The 18,737-nt window shown below is 31.3% G+C and overlaps 2 protein-coding genes across 4 annotated transcripts; both read right to left on the bottom strand.

The window, feature by feature from the left end:
• Positions 1-391: 391 nt before the first annotated feature.
• On the bottom strand, positions 392-6,229 carry LOC124828996 (protein CHUP1, chloroplastic-like). Its single transcript, XM_047302405.2, has 7 exons — positions 5,307-6,229; positions 2,254-3,189; positions 2,000-2,131; positions 1,636-1,817; positions 1,403-1,514; positions 935-1,078; positions 392-725 (listed from the first exon to the last, which is right to left on the bottom strand). The coding sequence occupies exons 1-7, from the start codon at positions 6,057-6,059 to the stop codon at positions 645-647; spliced, it is 2,340 nt and encodes a 779-aa protein (XP_047158361.1). The 5' UTR covers positions 6,060-6,229; the 3' UTR covers positions 392-644.
• Positions 6,230-11,281: 5,052 nt separating this feature from the next.
• Positions 11,282-13,422, bottom strand: LOC124839481 (uncharacterized). Of its 3 annotated transcripts, none has more exons than XR_015782298.1 (3): positions 13,269-13,422; positions 11,547-12,786; positions 11,282-11,450 (listed from the first exon to the last, which is right to left on the bottom strand). XR_015782298.1 is itself a non-coding variant. In XM_088099435.1 (2 exons), exon 2 carries the CDS (start codon positions 12,754-12,756, stop codon positions 11,791-11,793), a length of 966 nt encoding a protein of 321 aa, XP_087955561.1. In that variant the 5' UTR covers positions 12,757-12,786; positions 13,269-13,422; the 3' UTR covers positions 11,282-11,790. The 3 variants fall into 3 exon arrangements, 1 of the variants encoding a protein (XP_087955561.1); XR_015782299.1 differs by having other exon boundaries at positions 11,282-11,462; XM_088099435.1 differs by having other exon boundaries at positions 11,282-12,786.
• Between the last annotated feature and the right edge of the window lie 5,315 nt (positions 13,423-18,737).

Genomic DNA, 18,737 nt, shown 5'->3' on the forward strand with positions numbered 1-18,737 from the left:
TCTTAGCATCGCGTCAAAGGTGTCTCTAGTAGTAATTAAAAATATGTTTTGACCATGCGAGCAATGCTTCTTTATTATTTGTAAAAATTGTCTGATATGACTAAGGAATGAGTCATTTTTTATTCTTTTGCTCACTGCATTGTATATAAAGTTCATGTCTCAATTCAATGCACCACGGAATTTTGCAGTTTACCAGGGTGCAGTGGTTAATATAATTATTTAATTATTTTGTAAGGTTAACATCTCTATAATTATAAGATAAACTTTTGACAAGCTTGAAAAGTGAAAATTATCTTCTTGTCTAAGTCATTAAACGTCTGCGTTAAAATCTAATTTTTAATTCTAACTCTGGTATAAGCTAATTTTAGTTTATAATTATGGAATAGTTTCTTCCAACCAGCTCTCACTTATATAATTGAATAACACAACATAATTTGATGTTGATGTTGCTATGCAAATTCTAGCAACAACTGATATTTTTAGAAAGGGACCTGGTTTGTACATACAACAAAATGTTGGCTATTTTTGACTACCAAAATGTGATGCAATCTCAGACCAAACCAATCTGATTGCAGCTATGAACATGTTAGTATATGGCTTACTGAGATGGTAAGCTAAACCCCATCATCACCATTCACTCCATCTTATGTTTTGTTAAGAAGAGAAGCCAGATTGCGAAGCTCCTCAAATGCATGCATTGTTTCTGCATCAAATCCTCCAGCAAACTGCATTCACAAAATTTACTAACATGTTACTAAATGCAGTTATGTTTAGAAAAAGAGAATAATGATTCTAGAAAGAGTGTTGTTACTTTAGTTACAAATTACAGTACAGTAATATATATATATATATATATATATATATATATATATATATATATATATACAGCTTCAGCAGGATGTACTGAGATACTGAAATAGATTGGACTACAAACCTGATGGATTCGAAAAGCAAATCTCACTCCTTGGAGAAGCATGTAATCCATTGCAGGATCTTTTTCTAATGCTGACTTTACCTGAAGTTCCATAGCTACCCTTTTCATATACTTTTTAGCCAATTTAACTGAGCTTAGCTTTATCTGCAAAAGTTGATTGTAGAATTAAATGTTATGTGGACTTGGTTAAAAAGCTCTAAAAGAAAGAAGCAATGTCAGATAGAACTTTACAATAATCTTGGTAGAAGGTTGTTGAAAAAGACCTATTTGCCAGCCTAATCCTTAATTTATGGCTCACACATCAATTCCTTGTATGCTTAATTTCATATTAATAAAATGGATTCTGGCACATTGTTTTTTCTGTTCTGCAGAACCAATTGCTCAAGAATACTAATATATCTTGAGCTCTTGTATGTTATAAATTTTTTACATTTTGCAAGATTGATGCACATTGCAGAGTATGTGTACCTTGCCAATAGTTCCATTGTCAAGCATCCATTCTATGGGAATTTGAAACTCCTTGCAGTGACGCATTAGTGACTCTCTTGTGCGAAGAAGGTTATGAACTGTACGCTCCATCCTGACAATGTAACACAAATGCGTGTGTTATTGCAAAGACAACTAAATTTAGGACTTCAAACACTTTTTTCTCTTTTTGCAGGGGTGATGCAGAATGCTTTTGTGATATTTAAGTAGCTTACTTTTCAGACAATGCAACCATTTTCTTTAGAGCAATATCACAAGGTAGACGAGGATCATCCTTGTAGGAGTAAACTTCAGATTCTAATTTCTTCAAATCTTGATACCCAAATGCTGCTTCTCTTAATGTGTCGGCTTTCTTCTCTGGCCAATCAAAATGCTTAAGGACCGCTCTCTCATCCACCTTTGAAAGCACACAATCATATTTCTATCAGATGGCAAATTTAAGCATAAAATTCAGAAATAGATTAATTCTGTGATGAACAATAATAACAATCACAAATTTCAATTCTGTGATGGATAATTTGGACCTGTTTACAAGGCATAATTTCAAGATGCACAGGTCATAAGAAAAAAGAAACTTACAAGGAAACACAGTTCATCATCTAGCCACTTCACAAATGCCACCACATCTTCTATGTTCTGATAAACTGCGTTCTTCACCTCTCTAATCAATGAATTCACAAATTCTCCCTGAGTCTCAATATCTGCCTTTATCTGCATATCAAGGGAAAGTTATAAGTCATGTTGATGTGAGGCAAAAAATTCAATTAATTATCATAAAAGAATTTCTCATGTAAGCAGTCTGAATTATGTGCATAAAGTGGAAAGGTACTCACAGCAAGCAAGTGTGATGAACGGTTTTCAATTTCTCCAATCATGCTGCTACGAACATCAGCAACATCCGGTGCATCAGATAGTCCTCCATTTGAAGAATCCTTTCTAGAGTCTCTCTTCATAAGTGAATGATACAATTCCACCACTTGTGGGGCTCTTTTCACAGTTGCTGTGTTACTTTTTGATGCAAAATTCATAGGAGGTGGGGGAGGAGGTGGAGGTGGGGGAGGTAGAACTTGAGCAGAACTTTCTTGTTTTATTTTGCTTGAAATAGAACATGAAGGTCTTGGAGGAGGATTAGGAATGCGTAGGGCCCTTTTCTCAACATCTGAAGAAACCAAAAGCTTGTTAGTTTCTTGGCAATTTCCAAAATATTGTGGTCTTTGGACAACCTCCACACCAGATTGTTGAAAAGACAATGACACTGATTCCTTTTCCATTTCCTTTGAACATACAAAATAATCAGACTGTCTTCTCTTACTCAAAACAACCTCTTCCTCTGAGTAGTTTGATCCACTGATAGAGTGCCTTCTTCTGGGGCTTCCCCCTGCAACATCTGATTCAATACAATTTTTCTCAATGAGACTGCCTTGAAACTCTTCTTGTGATGTTATGGGCCACTTTTTTGGCTTCTTCATCATGTTGAACCTATTTGCACTGCCACAATTTAAGTACCTATTGGCTTGATCAGAGAAAGAACTTACACAATCTCCACTACTGCTCACAACCGTGTGAGGACTAGATGGCTTATCAGAATCCAATGCTGAGCATGTGTTCTTCAACTCGTTTCTTAAACATGAATTCACCCACCTCAAGTAGGCAAGCTCTTCAACCTCATTCAATCTGCTTATCTGCAAACCTTCCACTTGTTTGCATAGGTCTTCATTGGTGACCCTCAGCAATGATGCCTCGGCTTTAATTTTGGCAACAACGTCACTCTGATCACAAAAAAGAAAAGGGCAATCAGCAAAACTCAAGCAATTTCACCAAGCAGCATTATATGTACAACTTTAACTTAGTTGAAGTTGGATGTTATGGCCTAGCATCCAGCTATTCACGTCTAACTATGATAATGTTTTGTTAACAGTGTCTAGCTTAAATAAGTTATCGTAATGTTGGTTTATATATATATAGATTTTGCTGCTTGTCGTTTTTGAAATGTAATTGAGCCAAAATGGTTACCAAAACATACGAATACCCTCTCCAAAGCTCTAATACTAGGTAGAGGATCCTATTAAATAAACATGCATAATAATTTATGCTTTGTTTGTTGGAATGTTGCATAATATTAATCTAGCTTTGTTTGTTAAGAAAACTACCAATGCTTCTACTGAAAAAGCCCTCTACTCGTAAGTCTCCTAATAATAAATAGATATTGTCTTTTATACATCAACCGTTAGATTTTCCTTTTTCTTTTATTTATGTTAGTTTTTTTGGGGTAAGATTACATTTATAGCTTTAACTTAGCTAAAGTTTGATGTTGTACCTAGCATGTGATCTTGTGTTGTTGTGGTCACCATTCATGTCTACGACAATGCTTTGGTAACAATGACTCGCTGTATTAAGCTATTGTAAGTTTAGTTTAGGTTTTGCGATAGATTTTTGAAACTAAAGTTACATGGTTGTTTAGGGTGCTAACATGTTAATTGACAAAGTTTGGGCTTTTTAATGTACTTGAGCCAAAACGGTTGCAAAACATAGCAATACTCTCTAAATATCTAAATATCACAACCGAAGAAATATCTGATGCCCTATACTAGGTAAAGGATCCTATTTTATAAGCATGCATAATAATTTATGCTTTTTATTGGTAGTATAAGTCATTGGCCTCTTCATCAATTAGATATAAAAAAAATGTTTTCTTTCGTGATGATCTAGAAGAGGAGATTTATATGGTTGGTTTGTAAGTTATATCAGTCTTTCTATGGTCTAAAGCAATTTCTTCGTGTTTGGTTTGGAAAAATTCATTCACATTGTTCAAACTTTTGTAAGTGGGGGAAATCATTCAGTTTTGTATTCCATAGTCGTTACATGAAATGATGCTACTAGAATCTCTCAGCTACACTTATGTGATCACTTCTAAACCAAAGATCTTGGAAACCTCAATACATTTTAGGCATTGAAATGGCTCAGTGAAAGGAATGTATTGTGGTTTCTCCAAGGAAATATGCTTTAGACATCTTGAAAGAAACTGGCATGACTAACTACATAACAGTAGATATCATATGGATCCAAATAAAAAATTAACATTAATCTAGATGAACCTCTCTTATTCAGAAATAGAGAGATATAGAACTTGTTCGGAACTTATTTATCTCATTATTACTATCTCTAGTATCATCTAAAAAAGTGAACTTTAAGTTTAACTCAAATGTACACAAATGACATGTATGGTGCATGCTATAAATTTGTTGTATATCTAGTCCTAGGCTTGAGACGTATATATCTTAACTTGAGATAAAACAAATTTGCAATATATAAATGGATGAGTTAAATGCAAGACACTAGGGAAAGATATACTACATCTTAGTAGCTCGTATTCAAAGTAGAGAAAAATATGCAAAACAAATCAATGAGCAACTGAAATTTGATTAATGAAATACTTCAAAATTTCCATCATCTTGTAGCGAATATGAGTGAATTAGCTAATGAAGCGTTGATTGTATAATTTAAATTCAAATTAATTGTTTCAGACTAAAGGTCTTATTATTTCAATAAAAAATTTCAGAAAAATAACATATCACTCCAGAAACACTCATAAGGGGTAAGATTCCCTCACAAATTGAATTTAACTTATGTACTTTAATTTTAATTGAAATTCTTTCATCTAACTTCAAAACTTGAGTTGTATTTAATCCATTTTTGGTGAATGTTAATTCATTTTACCTTCTTCTCATCACAAGTGAAAATTTATCCTAGCATGACCACACTCACAAGTAATGAAGCACCGTGTCTTCTAACAGTTCCTACCCAACAATTCACCAAATGAAACATAAAACATATAAGATGTTTTAGTATCTTATAAATTTCAAATAAGTGAAATTGAGAAATGAACCTCAGAAGATTTATCAGGACAATGTGATTGAGCCTCAATAGAAGAAAGCCTGCAAGTGAGGTTCCGTTTCTGCATCTGCAGCTCCTTATTCAGCCTCCTCAACTCCACAACTTCCAGCTCAAGATTCTGCACTTTCACTTCCTTGTGCTGTTCTACTTCCCCTTTCACTTCCTCACAAGTCAATGCAGCCAATTGCTCAGTGAGAGTGACCTTCTCCTGTTCCAACAACCCAACCCTCTTCACAATCTCATCCACCTCACTCACCCTCTTCCTACACTCTGCCAGCTCAGCATTCAGCTTGCACTCCCTCTCCTTAGACTCTTGCAACAACCCCCTCATGTGGTCCAACTCAGTGAACAAATCAGTGGAAGACTGTCTCCTGTGAGTTGGGAATGCATGTGGATGAACCTGAGCAGGGTTGATTGAACATGACAAGTCACCTATGAGAGACCTCTTCACTCTGGAATGAGAAGGTACAAAAGGGTTGCTGCCGTTGCTCTTCTGGTTTGCAACAACGACATTCTCCGAGGTTGCTGTTGAAGATGTTAGTGTTTGTTTTTTGGTGGCAAAGGGCTTTGCTTTTTTGTCAGCAGAGAAACCCTTCACAATGTGAGCACCCCACAACCTGGTTTTGGAGCCGTTGTTGTTGGGGTTGGTTCCCTTGGTGGTTTGAGGCTTTGGGGGTTGGTTTTGATCAGATAATTTTGAAACTTTGGACCTGTTCTCTGAAGGGTTTTCTTTTTCTTCCCTCATGATTTCTACAAAAGAGTGCACAACCAACAACAACACAACAACAAATTTATTTCAGCTAATAGAAAGAACGTATATCACCGAAGATGCTTTGGTTTATTAGAAGCAAGTGAAAGGCGATGCATTTGCATAGAGCTAATAGAAAGAACATGATAACATACATAACAATGGGGTAAGGATGTAATGATAATGTTTATAAAGAAAGGCGAAGCTTTGTTCAGTGATTTTGAAAGTTTGAATTTTGAAATGTGTAAGAGAGAGAGAGAGTACAACATTGGAGTGTGTGAGAACTACGAGGACGAGCCTGAGAACAGGGAAATCTAACGGTCGATTTTTGGCTTCTTTGGCCCCACATTGTTTGGCCTTTTGCCTGTGTACGCTTCACATTTTGTACGTGCAATAAAAGTTGACTTTCTTTTAAAAGAAAGTTACCACTTAATTAAGAATAGGAGTATTTAATTATACGTTTTAATTGTAATTATTATTATAATTACGGCTGTGGAGATAAGTTTTGAATTTAATTGAAGTGTATTTATTGTAGTCAAACAAATTATTATCTATAATCTATAATATAACACATATGACACCCAACATTTAAACTTTTACTTTTTATCATATGCATACCATAAGTGCTAATTTTATTGCATTTATTTTATTCAATTTTGATTTTTCTTAAATTGAAGAAATAGAGAAGTCAAATTAAAATTAAAATATATCTTAAAATATTCATTTTTATAACATTTTAATTACAATATTTAATAATAAGATTTAAAAAGTTTGAAGTCATTTATTTTGATATCTTGTGCTCTTAATTTTTATAGTTTTGTAGTTTAATTTTTTTACTTATTCTTATCATCTGGTCATCTTACATATTTCTCTCTTAAGATTAATAAATGTGAAAGATTTTATGATTAATATAAAATTATTTACATGTCATATCTTGCTCGTTTATAAAATTTGAATATTATTGACGAATAATCATTATTTTTTTAGTTTAAATTATTGAAAAGTTTTTTATCAGTCATATCTTAGTATTTATCGTTCTTAACTAATTTTTACCGTATTTAGATTAAGTTTTTCATAAATTTACACATATGGATCACATTTTAAATTTATTACCAAAAGAGTTAAGTGGTATAACGTGTTGGACTTTATTGTGAAGAAATTGTGAAATGCATACACTATTTTTTTAATAATATTGAAATCGTGCTTATTTTTTACAACTTTAATGAAATTAAATTTAATTAATTTAAAATGTGACCTAGATATTTAATTTGTTTTTCAAGAACCTTCTTAAATTGTCTTTTTGTGATAATCAATCAAATCTCTTTATTTTTTAAAACTCGATTTTTCATTAAAAAAAACAAAACATTTCATAATTAATTGACAAATAAGATTATTAATAAAAATATCAAATTAACTTGGATTTTAACTCTTAAATGATTAAGCGACTTTTTACTAAGACTATTGGTACATTACATTTTTTTCTTAATGACCAAATTAGACTGTTTTATAAAATATTATTGAAAATATCTATATAATTTTTGAATCAAAGGGTAACATGTTATTTTTAACAAAAGTTTTAATTCAGTATCGCATTATATAATTTAAGAAGAATAATATGTATTTTTTATTAATTTTTATTATAGCTCTGAGAAGTTGGATTCTCATATCCCATGACAATTTTTTTGTGAAAAGCTTTGACTAAAAATTATTCTAGATAAACATGGTTTATTAAGAATGTTATCTTTTAAAAAAAAAAATCAAATGTGAAAAACGTACTCTTTTAATATTAAATTACTGAGAAACTATTTTTTCACTATAGGAAGTGTTCATAAAAATAACTTTTAAATAACAGAAAAAAGCTAGACAAACAGTAATGTTACTAACATTTAACAAATGTAAAAGTGATAAGTAAAACTAAATTTTATTATACTCATTGTATAATGTGTAACAGGTAACAAATTTAATTTTACTTATTACCTGTTACATTTGTAAAATATTAATGAAAGCAGACTTAAAATTTCTTAAAAACATAAATAGTGAAATAAAATTTATACCATCTAAGATAAATTGTTAAAGCAAATTTATAATCTCCTACTTATGCATATGTACCGAAGATAAATTGTTAAAGTAATTTTATAATCTCCTACTTATGCTTATATGAGTTGTATAGTAATTTAAGGTTAAATTCGTTTTTATTTTTATAGAAAAATCTTAAATAAGTCTTTGTATTTTTATTTGTCTTAATTTGATTTTTAAATTAGAAAAATTGATACAATCATATTATTATCGTTAAATTGGTTCTAGTGATTATGTTTACTAATGGAGAGTTTTAAAATTATGTGGTTTAATAAAGAAATTTGTGATGTGTAATTTTTATTTTTTTTAAAATAGAAAATGGTGACTATTTAATAAAACATATTTTGTGGTCAAATTAGATATTTAAGTTGTGGATCCATTTACCAAGTTTGGAGATTGAAAAAGCAATTAGCATAACTAGGGTTCAGAGAGTCATACATGTACGTTGTCAATCTAAGTTATCTTTTAGATGAATCGGTCGATTTAATGAACTGAGAGTTTCGAGAGTTGGAGGTCACATTGAACCTGACAAGCTTCATTTGTATCCTAGGTATTCTCAGCTTGGGAAGAACTAACTATCTAGTTTGTGAAGCTACCTAACATGAACACGCTTTCGACTAGTCCCACAACACAAAGAAGAGGTCCTTAGGAAACAAGGAAGTGAGACTTCTTCCACACCAACAATAATAGGTGCCAATTACAACTTTACCCTAAAATAAGGAAGGAAAAATGCTAAAATTGTTCAAGGAGAGAGATTGGATATGAGAAGCACCTAATTTTCTTTGTGGATCACATAGAATTGTCATCCAACATAGCTCTTGGTGGTAAATACATTTGTGGCTTACTAAAGACAAGGTGAAAACAATTCCTTACTCAAGGAACAAGTGAATTAAAGGGTTTAAAAGATGGACTTTTATTTTTCTTCTTATTGTAAGCTTAATCTTCATTTTAACTTGTGAATCATTCCCTCCCTCGTACTCAAATGCAATCATTCCCTCCTTGACATGTATTTGCAACAAATTCTAACTAAGACCAGTAATCTCCAACCATTCTCGACATCTTCACTAATAGTCCTTCTTTTTTCCCAAAAATCTAGGACTTCAACAAAAGAGGAGAATTATTTGACACCTATTGACATGTTTGTTGAATTGTATTTCAAAATCAAATTTGATGTATTCATTATGGATGTCTACCCCCATTATCTCCAAACATCGTTTGAGCTAATTTAACAGCAAGAGTCTAACTATATCATTTTTTTTCAAATTAAGGACCAAAAAAACATAAAAATACGAAGACCAATTTAATATTTTTCTAAAAAATAAGAACGAAGGGAATGGTTTAACCTAATTTCAAAAAGTAACATTATCCCTTGTTGGTTAAAATTGTTTGAATTCACCGTAATTATCACTTGGTTGGTTAAAAATCATTTATAGTTATGATCTCCCATTTAGATAGTTAAAATTGTATTGAGATTTTATCTAGAAAGTAATTTTTTTTTTTTGATTGTTCAGTATAATTGATTTAAAAAATCTATTAAACATTTAGATTTTGATGTTTATAATTTTTGTTTTCCAAATTCTAACACCCCTTATTATTTATTTCCAAAGTGCATCAAGCGAACAATAATCACAGACATATATTTTACTATGATAATAGATAATTTTTTTATACTTATTTTCATTTTGTTAAATCACTTCCCCTTTAGCTTTCTTTTCTTTAGAACATAGTAGTGAAAAATATTTTTTGTCTTCTCTCATATCGAGAAAAGTTGTCCAAAGAAAATGACAATTTGAGTGGTAAAGTGACCCAATTTTTTTAATTGGCCCAACACCAGGAATGTTATTTGACAGCAAATTTAATATACGGGATCGATTTATCATCGATATTAATATCATTACAAATGTTATTTAATTTTCTAACTAAAAATAAGATAATAATATTTGACAACATTTTAACATCATCTACGTATCATTATGTGATTAGTACAAAATTACTCCATAATCAATAATAATAATAATAATAATAATAATAATAATAATAATAATAATCATAAACACCAATATGAACCAATCACAGAATAATACTTAGAGAGTGTTAAAATGTTGTTAAAAAAATGTTTTAAAAATATCATTATCCTTAAAAATAGTACCAAGATGTCTTGATGTGACGTCAAACTCATAATCTCCTTGAACAAAATAAGATGAGAAAAACTTGATTATATTAGGAAGGGTTAAATATGTTTTTAGTCCCTAAACTATTGACCGTTTCTGATTTTCGTCCCTCTTCCAAAGTAAGGTACAATTTAGTCCTCAATCTTTAAAAAACGTTCGTTTTAGTCGAAAAAACAAACGTTTTGAGGACTAAAACGAGGACTAAAAACAAAATTTTGAGGACTAAAACGAACGTTTTTCTAAAGAATGAAGACCAAATTGTACCTTACTTTGGAAGAGGGACGAAAACCAGAAACGGCCAATAGTTTAGGGACTAAAAACATATTTAACCCTATTAGGAAACTCTTCACTAAATATATTCAACAATGAAAACTATCCAGCTATAAAATTGTTGGTTAAGAGGAGGACAACAGAATACAGGATTTTTTTTTTATTGATTTCAGAATTTGGGCATTTGATTTTTATTCATTTAATTTTGCATTAATTCACAATTCAGGTTATAATTGAAACAAGTGATTCAACTTAAAAAAACTCAAGAAACGGGGTAAAGATGCCTTCAATACCTCTACATAATATATAAGGAAAAAAAAACATTTTAGAGTTTTGCCAATAATCTAATAAAAAAAGGAATAATTCACACTAGAAGAAACAAGATAAAAAGTACATCATTTTTATGTTCTACACTTTTATCTCTAAACCAAGAACTCCAGATTCAGACATTTTTCGACCCAGTGCAATTAAAATCAGTGTACAATTAGTCACATTTGCAACAATGGCAAGAATAACATGCAAACACCATACTTACTCAATAGCTATGATGCCTGGATACATTACCTCTATCAGACATGATGCATAGATGATAAGGTAATACATTTATTTTAAAAATAATAGAATACAATATATAATATGCATATTAAGAAATATACACAAATTCTTAAAAATATGATAAATATATAATTTTAATTGAATAAATACAAACTAAAATCACATGCATTATTATAAATTATTATCATAAAAATATAAGTATATAAATTAGATGTTTCATTGATACATACATGCTATGGATTCGTGACACCAATTGAAGTATTGGTTGTATTGATGCATCGTAGCTCAGTAAGTTTCAGAATGGCTTTTGAGGTACCTAGCAAAAATTCTGCAGCACTCAGTGAATTGCTTCATATCTGGATTTCAAATGACACAATAAATATTTCTTCTCCAATAAATAAAAAATAGTAACCTTGAGGATATGTAAACTACAAGAGCCGATGATCCCCGGTGAGTGGTGATTGATCTACACAGTCTACAATGAATTTAGTATCACCAATAGCTGATAATTGCAATCAATGTTTTGAATGCAGCAACATTTGTTTAAGACTAAATAGAAGTATTGTAGTTCAAAAACTGATACTACAAACAATACAAGTGCAAATCTCCTCAACAATTTGAAAAAGGATTAACAAACTATAAAGTTTGTAAAACACCTAAGTTTTATTATCACCACTGTGTTTCCTTTTCATTTTCTTCTTACTCAAACCCCCACTTGGATGTTCTGGTTTGTCTTCCACATCATCACTTTTCCTATTCTTGCTCCGTTCCAACTTTCCCTCTTCAGCATATAATGTATTCTCCTTTCCTTTCTCATATTTCTTTTTTTTCTTGATTTGTGAGTCCTGGGAGCCACCGAGCCCTCCATTTTCTCTATCTATACCGTTGGATAGTTTTTCTTCTATATCTTTATCTTTCTGTTGCTCTATTCCTTTTTCATTCTCAACCTCATCCTCATAACTTGTCTTGTCCTTCTTCTTTGCACTTTTCTGTTTTCTTCCCTCTTCCATCTCTGGTTTAAAATCACCATCATTGCCCTGTTCTCTGCCTGACGCAATTGCAACTTGCGCCCCATTAGGCAGCTTGCTATCATCTATCCCATCTTCAAATTTAACAGCGCTATCTCCGTTTTGCAGGGACTCAACTTCCAGCTTCTTCTTTTTCTTCTTCTTAAGCATCTCACTCCCACCCAAATTTTCTGTCTCATAGCCAACAGAACCATTAAGTTCTTGATTACTTTTAACCATTGTCTGATTTGATTTGTCATCATCTAGATCAGTATTCTCATTGCCAGTCTGCTGTCTTCTCAATTCAATAGATTTTACATGTTCAAGGCTGAGCTCCTGGTTAATATTAACACTCCGAACGGAATTTTCCACTACCCTCCCGCTGTCAGTACCAGTCTCAGTTCTGTGCTTTTTGTGCTTCTTACGAGAGTGTGAGGGATCAAGCTCCTTGTGGATCTGGTTGAGCTCGCTGAAAGAAGCACATGCTCGATGGAGATATGCACTGATGATATGTGAAGCACCATTATCAGCAGAGACAAACTTTGTCAGAATTTTCGCCGCTTTGGATAGTGATACGTCTTTCACCGAGGCACAATGCCCAGAAATTGTCCTCATCTTCCTCCCCTTTAGTCTTTACGCATATATCTAAATTTCAAAAGGAATACAACGGGGATTAGAGGGGCACATTTCGAAAAAACACTCAAAATCTCAACTTCAAAATTCACTCACGGCATTTGGGAAAACCTAACAAAAAGAATCAACTCATTCACATCACAATTCAAAGGAAGCACAAAATGACTGATTGTAATCCCTACCACACATTTACTAAAAACACCACGTAAAACTGTAGAATATGAAATCGTAAGCTAACTGTAATTGCCAAAGATTAACGTTAACAACCAAATAGCATTAAAAGATGCGCGGATTTGTGGAAGCTACAGAGCCTAGGCTTAGAAAGAAACAAAACTCACTCTAATCGTATTAAATATCAATCTAAAGCGAAATTTTTTGCAACGGTAATCACATTTCCCAATTGAAAGGAGGCAAATTGAATCACTTCAATAATCATAAGTATACTATGAAAGTAGATTGAGAAAGAAGAAATACGAGAAAGAAAACCCTAATACCTTTAAGCCTTGTCTGGGTTTTGGAATTTGGATGAAGGTGAGAACCATGATAATGGAGTTTGCCGCCACTACTTTTCTCAGTGAAACTAGGTTTTTGTTACCAATGGAATTGGGTTTGATTGGGCTTGACCCAAACACAATGGGCCCACTTCAGAATTCGCATGTGGTTTACATTTCCTGCACCCCATCATTGTTAAGTGCACTCCATTTAAATTTCAAAAAGGCTAAAATATCCTTTATTAGGGCACAACACTCCAGCTGCCTCCCACAACCACGAAGAAGAGAGAACATAATACAATGTAAAAAAAAAAAGTTAAATATATTTTTAGTTTTTTAATTTGGATATGAAATTAAAATGTCATTTTTTAAATTAGTCATCCTATATAAAGTTAAATCGTTACTTTTAAATTAGATCGAATATGTGTTTGGTCCTCTAAAATTAAAATTTTGATAATTTACTTTTAATTCTTGAAAAAGTTATATATTTTTTTGTCTCTGCAAAGCTAAAATATACTAAATTTGTTTCCTACATCTTTTATTTTAAATATTTGCACTTCCAACTTTATTTGTGACACGTAGGTGTTGAATAAAAAATTAATTTTGATGCATTATTTCTGTAAAAATAAAAATATATTAAAAATTCTGGACAGAGGAAAAGCACATTACTAATTTTAGAGAAATCAATCGTTTTTTTTCATATTGTTTGATTAAAAATGTCGTTACAGAGTAATTTAATCTATATTTATATTCATATCTACATTTATATTTTTTCATATTTTTCATATTTTCTTTTTTTCCCCATTTATCCTTTGAATATTTTTTAAATTAAATAATTATTTTATTAATTTTATGATTTCTTTAAATTTAACCGTTTTTCCTCATTTTTCAAAATTTAACAAATTTTTAATTATAAAATTATCTGAACTATATAAAAAGTATTTACAATAAAATTATAAAAGTTATTTATATTTAATTTCATAATAATAATGATAATTTTATTAATTTTTAATATCATAATTAGAACTACAAGATTATCTTTAAATAAATGTCTCATGTGTCTATATTTAATTTTGTTTCTACATCTTCAATTTAATTTAAATTATCACTAATTGTTTTAATCTTTATTCACTCTAAAGTGTCCTACTTAACAAAAATGTATCATATTAAAAAATATTTATGATATAGTGTAGATATATTATGTAAAGACTTAAAAAATGATATTTTAAAAGTGATAGTAGTTTAAGAATAATTAGATTTGACTATTTTAATATTAAACAATTTTGTTATGAATGAGTTCACTAAGCATATCATACTATCCTTTTAGAAATCACCTTTTAAAGTTCTCTTCTTTTTAGGACTTTTCATCCCTATTCATCTGATTGAAGAACTGAGACAATAAGATTGATCCTAGTAGCGAACTCTTCAATTTGGATCCACTAGTTTCTTAGATAGAGTAAGTTGGTTTTATGCTCCTCTTTTTGGTTTGTTTTGTCTTTCTTTGCATGCGAGCTAATTGGGATTGCATGTGACGTTTGAGTCTTCTATAAAACTCTCTTGATAAGTGGTCCTAATGGTGTTTCCTGATTGTGTTTCTGTTGTTCGTAGGAGTATATATGACCTCTTGTGCGTTTGGATCTATTTTAGGCTTTCTAAAACGATTTGATTATCTATCATGTAAGGGAAGCTAATTACATTGATTTTAACTAATAGGCAACTTATAATTGTTGTTTGTATGCTTGTATGATAGTTGGTTTGTGTAATTGAGTTGTCTAATGAAATATGACATGTTAAATTAAGTTAGGGGTTTTGAATTGTCTTTAGTAATTCTATGTTGAAATGTTGATATATGTGTATTTGAGATTGCATTTTAGATAAATTGAGTTATTGAATTATGTATAATTTGATGGATGGTTGATTTGTCATCTAAGGTTAGTGCTAGATTGATTTTGCTAGGTTGGAATGACATAAATATGCAGAATTCTGTTATGCAAAATTATGCAGACTCGTTGGATGAGCATTACTTGTTGGGCAAAGTCAAAGTCAGAGAGTTATTGACTTAGCATTAGGCGAGGCCAAAATCATAGAGTTCACTGACTTGAAAGTCGTTAAACGAGAATATACTCGCTGAACGACTTTTAAGAGAATTTAAATATGTAAGTTTTAGTGGTATTCTCGCTAAGCGAGCTATTTGGTCGTTGAGGGAGTGTGCAGTCAAACACTACGCTGAGCGAGCATATCTGGTGGCTGAGCGAGTGTGCAGTCAAACACTACGTTGAGCAAGCAGATCTGGTGGTTGAGCGAGTGTGCAGTCAAATACTACTTGTTGAGCAGCATATCTAGTGGCTGAGAAAGTGCACTGTCAAACACTTCTCGTTGACCGAGTATACTGTCAAACACTAAATTTTCTTATGAAAATATAAGGATTTTAACTAAGTTTTCTTATGTCTTTTATGATGTGTTTAATGTGTGTGTTTATGTGAATGTTAATGTGATGGTTAGTTTGTGATGTTCATATGAGAATGGTTGGAACTGATCCAAGGAGGAATAGGTTGTGGTTTTGTTTAAGTGTACGCTTTAACATACGAGAGTTCTGAAAATTGGTATCTAGCTATTCAAATCGTATAAAGATAAATAGGGTGGAGGAGAGAATGACAAAAGGTATTTTCTCTAGACTTTAGTTTAGGCATGAAAATATTAACCTCGTGAGTAGTAGAGTGATAACAACTGTGTTTAGGATTCTGTAGAATATAAATACTACTACGAGTGCACACCTACATTAAATACATATGTCAAAGGCATGCATCCAGATAATTGAGTCTAGTGTCAATTGTTTGTGTGTTGATACGAGTTATTATATTTTATAAATGTTTAGTTTAGATTTGATATGGTTTAATTGTTTTAAAAAACCTTTTTGTACATTACCTTACCTTGTCGTTTTCTTTTGGTAATTCCTTGTGTCTTTGTGTTTTTATTTATTTTTCAATGATCATCTAATTAATGTGAGTAGATGAAAGGTATGTGTTAAAGCATATGTGGAGGAAGATAGTGATCCAACTGAACTTTCCTTTGGGGACATCTAGTAGTTTTTCATAGTAATTATATATATATATATATATATATATATATATATATATATATATATATAAAATATTTAATTTGATAACTGTATTAATAATTTATATTTATTTGTTGAGATAATCGTTTTATTTTTCAATTTTATGAAGTCTTATTTTATTAATTAAACCGACTAAAATTGGAGATGCTACATATTTAAGCTTATTCTAATTCTAATCATTTAACTAAGATAGATAATTAAAATATATAATTGTATATTATACAAATCAAATAAAAAAAACTGAGGGAAATTAAATAAATGAGACCTTACTTGGTATGAATAGAAGGAGATAATTTTCATACGGAAAAGATTTTCATTTTCTTTATCAGACCCATGTCAAACTAGAAATAACTATTTTTTATATGTTTTTTTTTTCTTCTCCTTATTTATGAAGATATTCATAATGAAAAACAATACAAAGTCGGAATTTAAACTGGTACTCAGTCAATATACCATGACATATCGAATTAAAAATTAACCAAAAGGAAGATTGAGACTATCCATTCCTATTTATCACATGCAAGATATTGAACTTTAAAGTCTAAACTATTAAATAATTTATGAGAAGTTCTAGAAAAATATAATAAATATATTTTGATATTTTAAAATAAAAATTGTTAAAAAATAAACTCTATGTGGTCGAGAGTCCCTCGACCCTGCTAACTGCATTCTTTGAGTTATTTAAAACAATGACATGATACTGTATACAGGATACTATTGTCGGGTATACTTAGCCGACCATCGAATACTGGATATATCTACTTTGATAACAATGCCGCTCATTAAACCAGGGTGTCACTTACGGGTATCTTCTCATGTCTATCGAGGACACTCTCTCTTATGAGGTAACTTAGTCAAAAATCACTTCAATTTTTCACAGGTAAGTTGGCAATTGGATCTTTGACCTAATGGACCCATAACTGTGACTCATTAGATTGGGTCATGGTCAACAAGTACATCTATAAATAGTATTTGGGTGTTACTCCCTCCACCCCCACACGTCTCTTCCTCCACCTCCCCAATTTTCTAAAATGCCAATTATATCCTTCTAAAATGACAATTATATCCTCAAAAGTTAAAAATTTTTTATTTTTATTATTTTAATATTTTAATTTATTTAAAACTTCTGATTTACTTTCCTCTGCACCTCTTCCTCTCTTCCATTTTCGTTTACCTTTCTCTCTTCCGTTAAGCTTCTTCTCCACCTATAACAAATTCATATTTTAACAAATTCATATTTTAACAAAATTATTACGTTTAAAAACTAACCATATATAACATTTAAAATTATAAATTTAAATATAAATTACTGTAAATAAAATAAACAAATAAAATAAAAACGAAACGTAAAAGGAACACTGCCTATGGACGGATGACATCCTTTAACGGATGTCAACATCCGTTGAAGGCAAAACGGATGTCGACATCCGTTTTGCCTTAAACGGATGTTGACATCCGTTGAAGGATGTCATCCGTCCATAGGCAGTGTTCCTTTTACGTTTCGTTTTTATTTTACTACGTTTTGCGGCTCATGCAAGGATTATAGGCTTGGATATTAAAAGGATTATTGGAAGTATGGGAAGGATTTAGGGTTTAGGATTATTGGAAGGATTATGACTACGTACCTGGAGAGGAACCACGACAAGGACACTACACCATAAACGCACTGCACCGAGAACAAGAAGAAGATTGTTTGATAATTCTTTTCACGATCACCAAGCTTTGTAGAAAAATATTTTACTCATACAAGAAACTACGTAGGTTATCAGTGAAATATGTTATAAATGAATAAAATTAAAAAACAACAATTTTAAAAATAAAATTTTACTGAGGGGCAAAATAGTAAAGGAAAGGTGGAGGAAGGGGCAAAATAGTAAAGGGGAGGTGGAGGAAGAGATGTGTGGGGGTGGAGGGAGCAACACCCATAGTATTTTAATCTTGATTTCACTTTTGCATCTAATTCACCAAGTAGTAACTTGAGGTTTGGAGAATCTTCTCTAGGCGTTCCACGTTACGGAGAATTCATGGGAGTAGCAAACGACTTCACTCAGTAGGTTTGGTTCAGCAAGAATAATAACTATTTTATTGTAGAAGATACAAACCATTAAATAAAAAACACCATAGCATGTTAGAGCATGTTTGCATGTCCGTGCTTTTAAGAACTATATTTACTCTCAAAATAGCAAATTCTTTGTTTTTCACTGTCTCTTGAGATTGGCATATATACATTGAAAAACTCAACAGTATACTCTCAAATTTTATCCAAATATGGTCTTTACTATGACGCAGTAAGTCATAGTTGGTGACGAGGGGCAAATGAAATAACACAACAGTATAAAATCTATACGAACAGA

This window comes from Vigna umbellata, chromosome 1, assembly GCF_029865625.1.
Source record: "Vigna umbellata cultivar VRB3 chromosome 1, Vumbellata_1.0, whole genome shotgun sequence".
NCBI lineage: Eukaryota > Viridiplantae > Streptophyta > Magnoliopsida > Fabales > Fabaceae > Vigna > Vigna umbellata.